The 13,559-nt window shown below is 41.9% G+C and overlaps 2 protein-coding genes across 3 annotated transcripts in view; one reads left to right on the top strand and one right to left on the bottom strand.

Moving 5' to 3' along the window:
- CENPT (centromere protein T) overlaps nucleotides 1-4,865 on the bottom strand; it is a 1,372,670-nt gene extending 1,367,805 nt beyond the window's left edge. Inside the window, exon 1 of one of the 2 annotated variants that reach the window (XM_086945259.1) lies at nucleotides 3,893-4,865. The gene's annotated coding sequence lies outside the window, so the exon portion shown is untranslated. The remainder of the gene's footprint in view (nucleotides 1-3,892) is intronic. The other variant, XM_086945260.1, reaches the window with a different exon arrangement.
- Nucleotides 4,866-4,951: 86 nt separating this feature from the next.
- Nucleotides 4,952-8,287, top strand: THAP11 (THAP domain containing 11). Its single transcript, XM_086945261.1, has one exon. It carries the CDS (start codon nucleotides 4,983-4,985, stop codon nucleotides 5,769-5,771), a length of 789 nt encoding a protein of 262 aa, XP_086801387.1. The 5' UTR covers nucleotides 4,952-4,982; the 3' UTR covers nucleotides 5,772-8,287.
- The last annotated feature ends 5,272 nt before the right edge of the window (nucleotides 8,288-13,559 follow it).

Raw genomic sequence — 13,559 nt, 5'->3', positions numbered from 1 at the left:
ACGTGGGTCCCTTGCTCACTGTGCTACTGGATTCAAGCTAGCCTGGCTGAAGAAGGGTGACATACCCTGAAACCGGTCCCAGGGTGCTTGTTTCCAGTCCAGGGAGGACCTGGTCCGTTCCCATGGGGCACAGGGTCAACATTGATTTGCATATGGCTGGGTCCAAACTGGGGTGGCTTAGTGGGCACAAGAATGATGGATTTAACCCAGATCTTTTGACTCAGGGAGAATGTTTGCATTGTCAGAATTCCGTCCATCATTTGTTTGCTGTAACACTTTTCGCCCTAAGTGGGATGGGTATGCCAGGATGTGTGTCCCATGCTCACTGTGCTACTGGATTCAAGCTAGCCTGGCTGAAGAGGGTTGACATACCCTGAAACCGGTCCCAGGATTCTTGCTTCCAGTCCAGGGAGGACCTGGCCTGGCAGTTCGGTCTGGACTGTTTCCATGGGGGACACGGTCAAGCCTGATTTGCATATGGCTGGGTCCAAACTGTGGTGGCGTAGTGGGCAAAAGAACAATGGTTTTAACACAGATCTTTTAACTGCAGGAGAACGTTTGCATTGTCAGCATTCCGTCCAACATTTATTTGTTGTCAACATGAAGAGGGATCTGGTGGTAAGCGGAAGTTAAGTCAATAGTGGAAAACCAGTGCTTATTCCTAGTGGCTGAAAGTAACTTTGAAATTCTAGGAAATGGGAAAATATCAACAAAAATGTTTTATTGAGTTCTCAAATCCACACAGAGAGGGATACGGCCGTTGGCCTTGCGAGCGACCACCAAGGGGGTAACCCAGTCAGATGATTCTACACGTTCAATAAGTCCATTATCAACCAATTTATGTAATTAGTTGATAACTTCCTCCTTGGCACTCATGGGAATGTTTCTAACTCTGTGAATGCATGGACATGCATCCTTTTTAAGGACAATTTTATGTGAAAAACCTTTCAATTCTCTGACACTCCCTGAAAACACTTTGAGAAATCTTGAAATAATCATGTTATACTCCTCACTTTTAGTTTAAGACACACTTAAAACTGGATCAGCACTGTTAGGAGCAAGTAAAATCCTCAATTCACCTTAATCCCACCATCCAGGGACGCACGGGCCAGACTTTGAAATATAATGCTCACATTCTGCACATCTTCCCTTGAATTCAAAAGATAACTTCCGATAACCAAGCAAATCAATAGGCTCACCAGTATAACTCACAGGGTGAATAGCAGGAGTTAAAAAAAAAATCCCCAACTTTTGTTCAAAAGATTCACTCCAGGTATCCTGATTGATAATAGAATACAGAGAACCTGAATCAGCCATGATTGTCACCGGTACACCCCCAGGAACAACTTTACAAACAGTTTTTTTTCCTTATTTTACTTCCATCCCCATCAGATTCTACCCTAATGCAGAGGATGTTTTGATTCCTCAGCTTCAGAATCTGAGCAATCTTCCTCATGTACAAGCTCATCAACTACACATCTGACAAATTTAGACTTTTTCCGACAGACACCAGCATAGTGTCCAGAAACTTTACACTTAGCACATCTTTGTCCCAAAGCAGGACACCTTTCATTGTGTGCAAAATGAGAAGAACTTCCACATCTGTAACATTTTCCTTTCAAATCGGCAAACCTGTCATCCTGAAAAAGTTTTATATTTTGTCTTGCCTTACTCATGTCTCAATTTTTTTCTTCCCTTGTTCACTGGAACAAACATGAGAACTTCTTACAATTTTAATAACTTATTCATCTTGAACACATCTAGAAAAAGAAACAACCGTCTTGGCACACCTAGATGCAAGTTCAGCTTTAGAAATAATGGCAGTGATTTCACGAAGACTGGTGTCCCCATTAATCCACAATTTGTCTTGTGAAAGCGTATTGTTACAATGCATAACCAATTGGTCACGAATCGATTATTCTTCAATGACACCATATTTAGAAGGCAAAGCCAAATTCTTTAACGCAGCAATGTAGTCTTCAACTTTTTCATCAACACCTTGTTTGTGATGATAAAAAGATCAGCTAAAGCATGTGAAAAAACATTACCTTCATCACCTGCTCTAGTTTTTTTTCTATGCTATTATAAATATGTAAACGACCAGAGCCCAAACAACGTAATAACCTTTTTTTCTTCCATTCAGGAGATAATTCTTCACTTTCAAAAGCATCTAAATAGTTAATCAAATAGTCTTTCCATTCCTCCCACCTCAAACTGGACACCTCACCATCTTTAATCATTAACGGTTGAGGAGTCGGTAAGTTCATTGTGGCCATATTTAAACTTGCAAGAGTAAAAATGAACTTGCACATTAGATAGGACTAAGATGGCACAATCTGCAAAGTTAAATCTCAAATAAAGATAAATACCATTTGTGTTAGCAGGAGCACTGCAAAATAATAACAATCGCAGAGCATGTATGAGAGTTACCATCAATTGGGAGGCTGAAGTTGATAATCACCATATATTAGACGCAAGGTGTGTGCGTCACTGTTGTAGCTCAAGTTGGAAATGACTGTCACCGTGCAAAAATCAATATAAAAAAAAATGTTTAAACAATGTTGAGAGGTAAGAAAAATGTGGTATTATAAAGCAAACACGCCGGTGTGTGTGTGTTACCGTTGAAGCGAACGATGAGAATGACAGAGCACGATGGCGTGTGTGTCACTGATTAAGAAACCAAATGAAGACTTTTGACCTTAACAAAGATGGCCTACACGTAGATACATGTGTTGCGTGCATAGAGCACGGAAGAGCGTTGTTCCTTAGATACCAGAATCTGCAAGGTACAACATTGCATAGAACATCACAACCACTCGTTGCCAGGGTGCGTGCATAAGAAGGTGGAAGGAGACATAGCACGGAAGAAGGTGAGGCAAGAGTGTTGCGCGAAATAGCACTCAGGTGAGTTTTGAAGCTGCGCGCACACTCAACTGCCAACGACGATAAGAGCACCAATCTCAGATGGAGAAGATCCGACCAACTTGAAAATGCTTGACGCAAGTGAAACAATTGTAGATAGAGGATGGTAGCTGAAAATCCTCACATTACATTGGTACCAGGATCCTCACAAAACGATAGGAGTAAATTCTTGAATCACGCAACCTCTGGAGATTCTTAATTGTAGGCATGTGGGTTCCCCGAGTTCAAGCTCGTCGCCAGTGTTGAGAAGGAAACACAGAGACATGTAGGCTTCCTTGTATCAGGTTTATTCTTGAACCCGGCAGAAAATGAAAAGGACAGCCTGGACGCTCCTCTTGCAGCGAAGTTCAGTCGACGTATGACTCACAGGATTCCACAGTTCGAGAACACAAAAACTGGAACCTTGCGAGATCATACACCAGAACAGCTGACATGAACACAACACTGAGCAGCATGGGGATTGGCCTGAGCAGGCTAGAAAGACGCCCTGCTCACACCAGGGAAACTGTGGGGTTTGTCCACACCAGCTCCTCAATGCAGCCGGGCTGGTAAAATTTAAGGGTGCATGTGTGTTTTGGTCGGCTGGAGACGGCCAGCCAAACACATGTGCACTTAGAGAGTGCACGTAGCACTCCTCCTATCCCCTCCTGCACACACCAGCTGAGCCAAGTGTTTAGAAATAAAATGATAATCAAATATCATTTTCTTTTTTAGCTGCTGGCTCTGCCAGTGGGGCGACGCTCCTCCACCATTGCGAGGAGCTGCCTCTGATTCTAGATGACCTCACACACTGGCTGAGCAGCAAGGACCTAGAACACTGGGGAGGATGTAGAGACAACAGTGCACCAGAAGTGTCACACTTAGGCAATAGAATGTCACACATAACCATGCCCATACCCTAGAAATGTCACAGATAAGACATCTAAAAACTTGACAAGTATGTACTTATAACCCCTAATCACCCACATACCTTAATCCTTCTATACTCTATAAGTCACCGCTGCAGATGTTCTCATCTTCGTATACGACACGTGCGGAATATAGAGCTGTCCAGTCTCCACCTGCGTACTCTGGCGTGGGTACAGCCTCTCCTGAGAGTAATTCAGAAAAATCCCTGAAAAAACTTTAAGTGTAATAAAGTTCATCTCAAATTCTTTCAATGTTTAGCTTCCGGTAACACCGCTCGCGCCATCACGTTCAATTTAAGTCTCGCGAGAATATACGCAAAACAAAAATAAGGTTACGAAAAAAGTCCGGAATGGGTGCCATGTTTGTGTAAGGCTAACTTCAAAACTCAGCGTACAGAAAAGTTGTGTGTAGTTCCCGCTTCTTGAACATTTGTTATGTTGGAAATAAGAATACTACGTTGAGTTTCCGACTTTTTAAGATATCTACTTTCCCCAAATTCCTAATGAACAAAGCGGCTATCTGAGCCTTGTAGGGTGTATAATTGTCAATTCCATGTACGTTTGTATGTTAGAATTGTCCTTCCGAGTTCGACGCTTTCTTGTTTAAGTTGTGGTCAGTGTTATTTTTAGGTCTGTGGTTCTAAGTCGTGAATCGTCACGCTCGAGGCTCAAACCGGAAGCGTATAAAACTACGAGACACTAAAGGAAAGACAAGTTTCATTCGTCCTTATTGGTCCAGTCAATAGGGTCGTCACTTACTCCGGAAGTAGTTGTCAGTTCGTTGAACCTGTAGTCCGCCGGCTGTCCGTTTTTTTCGTCCTAGAAGCCGGAGGTGCTAATCATTTCCTCTGTAGCTTTTTATGTGAAGTAACATATTATTCAGAAACACTATTTTCATACGAACTTCAAAAGCATTTTGTTTTAGGTGTAGTCTAATTTATTTCTCACTGCATTATTTTGTTCTTATGCCGGAAGCCGTTTGCATTGTGGGTTATGTAGTTCTTTAAATGCGAAGTCCGATCGTCGAGCTCGCCTCTGTCCCCGGAACCAGTTAGCATTGTGGGACCTGTAGTTCCGGTTCGCTTGTTGCTTTCAGCTTTTGGGCCCCGCTATAGCAGCTCTGAGGGCCCAGGCCCCTCCTGCGTCTTCGCGATGCCTGGTTTCACGTGCTGTGTGCCTGGATGCTATAGCAACTCGCATCGCGACAGGGAGTTGCACTTCTATACCTTCCCCAAGGACCCGGAGCTGCGTCGGCTCTGGCTCAAGAATGTGTCTCGCGCGGGCGTCAGCGGTTGTTTCAGCACTTTTCAGCCCACGTCTGGCCATCGACTCTGCAGCCTGCATTTCCCCGGCGGCCGCAAGACTTACAGTTTACGAGTGCCCACCATCTTCCCTCTGCGAGGGGTGAATGAGCAGCGCCGGGCCCGCCGTGGGGGCGGCCGAGGACGCAAACAGCCAGCCCTGCAGCCCCCGCCACAGCAGCAAGCGGCCCCAGCCTTGCTCTATAGCGGAGGAGAGTCGCAGCATGACGAGCCCCATGAGGTGGAAGTTGTGGTTGTGGGTGACAGTGAGACACGCCCAATCGACCTGACGGTGCAAGCAGAAGGCGAGGAAGCAGCTTTACTGGGGACGGTTCCAGCACGGCCTCTCAGGGTGTTGTTGGTGCGGGAGGATGAGGGCACACCTGAAGATGCTCGCCATGGGGCCCCGGCCTGTGCCCGCGCTGCCTCCGCTGACCACTCATACTCCCTGTCCTCGGGTACCACGGCCGAGGAGCTCCTGCGGAAGCTTAACGAGCAGCGCGACATCATCGCCTTGATGCAAGTTAAGATGAAGGAGATGAAGGCTAGCATCCGCCACCTTCGAGGCAGCGAAGTGCGTCTCCGCGAGGAGATCCGACACAAAGACAGGTTGCTGCTCAGTTCCAATCACTGTGTGTGAGGGGATCCACGAGATGGTGGTTCACCTTCCGCTCGTGTGTGGGTCTCCATCTGGGTCATGCGTGAAGGTGTGTTGGGCCATGGTGGGAAAACTTACTCTCATGGTGTGGTCGTCTGCTGATCACATTAATCAAATGCTCGTCCCTGGGGGAATCTCCACTTAGTAAATGGTAAATATTCTTCCCCCCCCACGCGCGTTATTAGCAATCCATTTGACTCACTACATGGAAATCAGTGACCTGCCCATCACAGAAAGACCATAAGCGGACTCATGAAACCGTGAACACTTTAACTCCCTTCACCCATGACATGTAAACATACCCCAAATCAATAAGATAATACATCCAGGATAAAGCTCAAAGGACTAACCATCCATCATAATCGCATGCTGGTCTTTGTGGGATGGGGAACACCATTAGGAACACGCCCAGATAAGTTCCTTCTCTCTAACGCCTCTGGAAAGTTCATGGTGTCCCTGCCCTCACAACTCACTTTGGAAGCTACTACACACTCGGCGAAAGTAATGAATTTCGTTTATTTGGTATATAGTGAGTCAGGATTGAAGTAGGGAGGCGGAATTAATTCGACGCTTTGATGGAACTCCAGAGGCCGACGTTAAAATGTTCGGCCACGCTGATAATCGCGTTGGAAGGCTTGCATCGCGAACAATGTGCCTCAACAGCGGACCTTCTCATTCGTTCTCTGGTTAGTCATTTAGAGAATCGGAGGACTGTGCTCTTCAAAACCCCAACCCAAGAGGACCATGTTGTACGTGGATTCCGTCGCGATATTTCACAGGACGCCGAAAGCTTTTGTGTCTTGAAATGATGGAGAACATTTGGCATTTCAGTTTCTTAGGTCCACCTTCCTGACCTCTCTATCCTTTCATGGGAGATTTCGAGAGCAATGCCCGCCCGGTAAAGTGCGCAATTGGATTTCAAAGATTATGGTGCTTGCTGGCCCAGCACGGACACTTTCTTTTTCCCCTTTTTATACTGCCTTTAGAAGTGCCACTTGGTTTATTTAAAGGAACACAGAAAACTGAATCTTTTTTTCCTGTACTGCAAGCGTGGGTTCATACATTAGCATTACATTTTTGCATTAAGACCGCTTTGAGATGTTCTGGAACGTCTGAGATGTAGACCTCTTGCGAGTAATGCAATAATAGACTATTGCCGGTGTGAGCTTATCTTTTTTATGAACCACAGAGCAACGGCAGCGTCACACTTATACAAGTGAAAACATTTTATTTGCCACTGCGTGGTTTAGTGCATGATATTCTACTCATGGAATTACAGTAGAATAAAACTAATAATAGTATTTGAACAGGTCCCGAAACAAGGCATTTGAGTAAAAGCAGCCCAAAGGAAGTTTGAGGTCTTCATTACTAAGCTTGTTACCACAAAACTGAATTACAGATGGCAACTGTTTAGTAACGGAAAATGGCCAGTACGCATTTCTAGACAATGCAACATTTTATGGCACTTTTCATGTCCTGTTAATGGACGGTTTTGTTATGTACACCATGGAGAAAGCGGACTAGCATATGCTAAGGTGTCTTTTTGTTTCCTTTTTTAATATTAATTTCAAAGTTAACCGTGTGGTACTCTCAATTGCAAACAATTCTATTTTTTGAGAGTTTGTGCTTTTCGCATTGTACATTTGGCGAATAAACAATGTTATGAAAAAGGGACATGGATTGAGGAATAATGATGCAGATCTAACACTTTTGCTTCATGTGTTAAATGTCTTGTAGGCAAGCCTTTGTACTTGTCACGTTTATGCTTTGTGGTAGTTTGCTGTACAGCATAGCTGTAGAACTCTTTTTTTTTTTTACCTAGATTCTCAAAGGATTGTTTGTTTCATGGTAGCTTTTCCTCTCAAATTCTGTTGTGCGTACCACATGTTTGCACTAGAATAGGTATGGTTGTAGATAAATCAGTGTATTGACAAACAAACGCCATTTGTATGTGTGTCACTGGTTGTCAGTGTCCCCTCTAAAGGTCCTGTCTCATCAATCAGTCAGGTAAGCATTGTAGCAGGAGTACATCTTGTGATATTTTTGTAACGTTTAAAAAGTCGACCACTTTTGTCATTTACTGGATGGCAATTTATTGTGCATTGCTTATCCAATTTTTAGCCCTGCCATGTACACATGTCAGAATCTGCATACACTCCTTAAATGTTTGCTGGACACAAATTATATAAGCGTCTTTTTGATACTTTAGTGCTATGTCAAAACAGATTTTTCTTCATTTTATCACCTGTTTGTTAAAATGGAATTTGATACAAAATTTAATTGAACATTCTGACCAATTTGGTAACTTAACTGAAGCTATCAGTAGTGAATACTGAAGCACACGTTTATTGAGCAGAACAGTTATTAGTGGCCATGTTTTTAAGACTGCCAAGTAATTTTTCTGCCCTCCATTGTCGTGTTTTTATTTTTTTCGGCCTAGTGCTGTCTGCCTTAAAATACTTTGTTAAAATAAAGCTAGTTGTTAGCTTAAGGAGTGATCCATTTTTGTATTGCGTTTTTTTTTAGTACACTTAGGCTTAAAGGTGGTCTTGTAGCTGTATGACTTTTTCCGATGTCATGATTAGTATGACCCAAGCAAGTTTGTTTTTAATATTGATCTAACTTTTTAAGTGATCATGCTTAGTTCATAGATGACGTTGTTGCTCTTTTAAGAGCTTGCATTGAAAACAGAACCCTACCTAATCTGTCTTTTATTAAATCCAACTAGTTGCTAACTCAGTTGATAATGCTGTTGTAAGTAGAATAGTTTTACAACAGGATTTACTGTACAATAAGGAGTGAGTAGGTAGTTGAAACATCAATTATGTTTTCTGTGTGGTAATTTGACCTCATATTCGGGGCTTCAGAGACTTGCTTCAGCTTATCTTTGCCCTTGCAAACACTTCACATTAGATATAAGAAAGCCAGCAAATTAACAGGGCTCTAGCTTGGCTCTTGCAGCCAACTCACAAGCTGAACCATCAAAAGATTGACATGGAAATCGTGCGACATACTTCATGTCAAAATGATGAATTCTCTAAAATAAAAAATGTTCACTAGACTTTATCGTTGCACTCTGTGACATTATAAGTAATATTTTCTAATTTAATACGTACAAGCATTCAAGATTACTCCACACCCTGATGCCATTGTCATGAATGACCCAATCACCCTAGTTTGTGTTGCACTGTGGTCCAGTTTGTGGTGGGCTGGGGTCCTTGTCTACTCCTGCAGACTCCGCTGAAAATGTTGGAGTACTGGTCGATTTAAAAATCTATCGTTCGACCTGTCAACAGGACTGTCTGAACCTGTTTTAGATAATCAAATCCCTTAGTAAAGTTTTTCCTTTTTAATGCTCTTCCAACATGGTTGCAAGTGGCTCTGGCACTTATTATATCCAGGTTGGATTATTGTAGTACTCTTTACCTGGATATTAATAATGCTGTACGTCCTAAATTGCAGCTGTTCCAAAACGCTGCAGGCAGACTAATTCTTGATATCCCCAAATTATCAGCTTCTAAGGGGATTCAGAAACTTCACTGGCTGCTGGTGAATAAACAAATTGTTTTAAAAGGTCTTTTGTATTGTTCACAAAGCCCTACCCTACACTGGCCTGGGAGAACTCAGGAATTTGTTTGAGTTACACTCTCAACCCCCCACCCCCCACCCCCCCCCCCCCCCCATACAACTGTAATCCACAGGCAGAAATCTCTTAATTGTTCCTAAGCATCGAAAATTGTGATAGAGAAGTGGAGCCTTCTCGATGGCCACATCCAAGCTGTGGAACTCGCTCCCCTACTCTGTTTCCAGCCTCCAATCTCACACTCCTTTTCGCAAGGCCCTGTAAACTTGCCTCTTTACTCTTTAACAGATAGGCAGGGGATCATTTTCTTGCTCCTTCTTCCCTTTCTAATACCAACTGCGCCTTGACGCCTTTTAGGCAGATGTTGTGCTCTAAAAGTATTTTTTTCTTTCATTCCTTCTCTGCATATTTGTGGAGAAACATTGTCTATTAAGCCATGTAGTAGTGCGGTTTTGCACAGCAGACTGAACTGAATTATTTGAAGGTGCTGTCATTTATATTGGCTGGTCACAACAAATGAGACATAGCGAAGCAAAGCAGTTTGCCTAGTATCAATACAATATGGTCATGTGGTGAAACCAGGCTCTGACCTGGAGGTTTCCTACTTACACGTTGTACAGTTCAGCCATTAAATCATTATTATTTTCTTTTCTGTGTTTAGAACTACAAGACAGTGCTTTGTAATTATATGGGACAATACAGAAATGTTCAGCAGCTTCACCTTAAATATCTGTATGCTAAATACCCATGGATTGAATTAAAGTGGGGACAGTGTAGACCTTTATCACTGATCATTCACAGTCTCATCCATGAACGACTTTTGCCAGGAAAAAAGGAGACCAGTATCTTATGAAGTAACTTAATTTGTATGTTTATATCACTGGATTTCCCTGACTGTAAGTACTCTCATGTTTGCCAGTTTTTGAGATTTAAAACTGAATTAGGGAGTCGACGGTTAGTGGCATTGTATGTTCAGTTATTTTTTGGCTCGCTAGTCCTAGTCCTCATGGAATAAGGACTGAGCCAGGCTCACTGTAGCAAGAACGCCAGTGAGAAGTCCCTACAATCCCTCATCTATCAGGAAAAATAATTCCTGATTTAATTAGCTGTATTTTCCCCAGTGTTGTTCAAATCTTCCATTCTCCCTAGTTTGAGCGAGTACTTTTTTTTCATAAGGGTTTGTGAAGCTGCAGGCACCAGGAGATAACACACACATCTTTTCTTCAATGATTATTTTGCTGAAAGTAATTGCACATGTGAATTCACGAATAACACTCTGTTGGTTATCTAAACTCATTATTCACCTTGCCATACATATGACTGCTATAACTTACCCAGATTGAGATCCTATTATACCTCTACCGTAATTTAAAATGTTTAGGTATCGTAGTCTATTTCATAAATGATAAACTGCCAGGTCTAGCTTCACTGTTTAATTAGTAGGTATAAGAAACTTTTAAATGGCTTGGCTTAAGTAAATGTAATCTGCTTATTTCCCCCCTCATATAACTCTAATATTAGATGAGTGTCATTTAGAGTTAAGGAAAACTGGACTTGTTTTACGTGTGTTAGTTATTGACTCCACAAAGCAGGGTGTATAGAACCACACAATTACTAGATGTCGATTCCTCTGACTATGGGTAAAAGGGTGCAGAATGAGTGTTTCATGTTCTGCAAAGCTGTACAGGAAAACACATTGACAAACGTGGGGATGCAGGACCAATACATTTGTAACTAAAGGATCACATGAGATCCAAAAGTGACTGGCAGCAACAGCTCTCACTGATGTTACAGAAGAACCTGCATTATGAAGATGATACTGCACCCTAGATGAAGAGGGGGGGGGGGAAATACTGGGAAAGAACCTACCCATCATTCCACAGTCGAAAAAAGGAAACTAGGAGAATAATCGGGGGTTAGGTATGAGCAGAGATACACTGGAAGCCTATGGGGAATGCAGGTTCCTTTTGCACCTTTAACACCAGCCTGTTGCCAAGGAGCACTCATGATTTTTACTGGAAAGGCTTTTTAAGTTTTGGTAATGCCTTTCTTACGAAATAAACCAGGTTTGGTGAATGGCAGTCCACTATAGGCATTTGTACAGCATCGTGTGAGTTGTGGCACCTGTGAGCTACATTGGAAGCATTGGATATGTATAAGCATTTATTGGTCGTTGTTTAAGTCGTACTTGGAAGGTTCATGTGCAGCCGTTAGATGTGATCGGAGGGGGAGACATTAGCAAAGGGTCTCCTATGGAATAGATCCATAGATTTCCCAGTCCTGAACTACCAGACCTGCTCCTTGCCGATTAGAATCCTCAAGCAGCAACGGTTCTCGTAGGCATTATTAATGAAAAAAATATGATATGAGACTAAATAACCTCGTGTAGTGCATCACTTATGGAAAATAATTCACAAGCCATCTTAATCAGAAAATGAAAAAGTGTGTGTGTGTGTATGTATAATACAGACTGTAATGAAACACCCATAAAATACACATACACATTAGGAAACAGTGCAGTGTGTCCCCAGAGCCAAAACTGTTAAAAAAATCATATAATAAATTACGAGCTGATGTTTTTTTAGTAACAAACTATAATATAAGATTTTCAAATTATTCCATGTTATCACTCCACATCGTTTAGTTTCTGTTTGTAACTTGAGTGTGTCTGTACACAGTTACAAAGATCATACAATAAATTATTGTCTGTTTTTTCTTTTACTAATAATCAACAATATATGCATCTCAAATTAATCAATGTCACTGCAAAAGTTCCTTGAGCGCATCGACGTTTCAACCGTCATGAATTACTGGGGTCTCATCAGGACAAGTGGGTTAAGGGGACATGTGAAACCCTTTAAGTATATAAAAATAAGGAAAAAAAATAAAGGAGTCCAGTAATTCGGAGCACACGTGTACACCTCAGTGCAGAAAAATGTTAAGTTAATGTATTCACTCGGGCGGCCCCTGAGCGGCAGCACTTAAGTGAAATATGTTATATATAACATTAGGTTGTCTGACCTCAAACGGTTGTAATGTTCCATTAATGTGGAGGACGCCAAGAAGAATGACTCCTCAATATCACATTGCGACGTGTTTCCTAATTTGAATGTGTATTTTAAGGGTGATTAATAAGTAAAATATATCTTTCGCTTTTTGATTAAGGTGGCTTGTTGTGAATTATTTTCAATAAGTGATTCTCTAAATGAAGTTATTCAGCATGATATAATTTGTTTTTTCTGAAATGATACCAATGAGAACCCTCGTTGCTTGAACATTTTTCTCTACCCTGGTTCCCTTAGGTGTAAGGTTTGCTCTTGTATCTTGAAAAAGCCTTGCTGGTCAGATCCACATACATGGTAGAAACAGGCATGCAGGGATATACCAGAAGATGGGTGTGTCAATGGTAGCAGCCTCCCATATGTTTTGTATGTAAAGGGTTTTCCTATGTTAATAAACAGGCAGATTTGGGACTGGAAGAGTTGTGCTGAGTCTCTCTCTGGAGTGGATGGTATCCAAAGCAGAAGCGACCCAATTCCATTTATGCCGCTCCACCACCAATTTATTTTTAAATTAAAACGTGTGAAAGTTTTTTTTTTTAGCTAATTGATTCACATAATTTACATAATTTAATGTGGAAATGCACTCTTCTTTTACTAGGATTCTATACAGTAATTATTTATATTTGGCAACAGCGTTATGTGTAGAATTGTACATAAAGGATCTTACTCCTCAGTCTGTAAATGCTTATGAAGACAAGTCTAATGTCAGCTTCTCTTTAGGTACCCATAAACACTTCTTGTATAAAGAAAGAGGTTTTTCAAGACTCTGCACCCAGACTACTTTTTTGTACCGGGAGAGCTTGGTTTGTGTTTGGATGTTGTATACTGATGAATTCCTTAGTGCTGGTTACCAGAGCTGTGGATAGTTCTGAAGGGCTCATAAGTAATTCTGTCTGTATGTCAATGTCTCTCCTCAAATATTACTACATATATCTGCACGGACCCACTTGATATGCTGTGTACCGTTCTGGAGTTCTCGTCTATGGTGTTTTCAAGTGTTTGAATTCACAGTGGCAGTTCTGTGATAATTTTTTTTCCTGCCAAGATCACCAGTACTGTAAGAATATTTCAAAATGTGTGTCCAGTATGGAGGTCGCCCAGGGGGGAGGGGAGTATTAAGTCCTG

This window comes from Lissotriton vulgaris, chromosome 12, assembly GCF_964263255.1.
Source record: "Lissotriton vulgaris chromosome 12, aLisVul1.2, whole genome shotgun sequence".
In the NCBI taxonomy this organism is placed as follows: Eukaryota; Metazoa; Chordata; class Amphibia; order Caudata; family Salamandridae; genus Lissotriton; species Lissotriton vulgaris.
The sequence above is the reverse complement of the archived record's forward strand: the minus strand, read 5'-3'. Positions and strand labels throughout refer to the sequence as shown.

Coding starts and splice junctions, on each gene's coding strand:
- THAP11 (XM_086945261.1), top strand. CDS start 4,983: ATGCCTGGTTTCACGTGCTGTGTGCCTGGATGCTATAGCAACTCGCAT.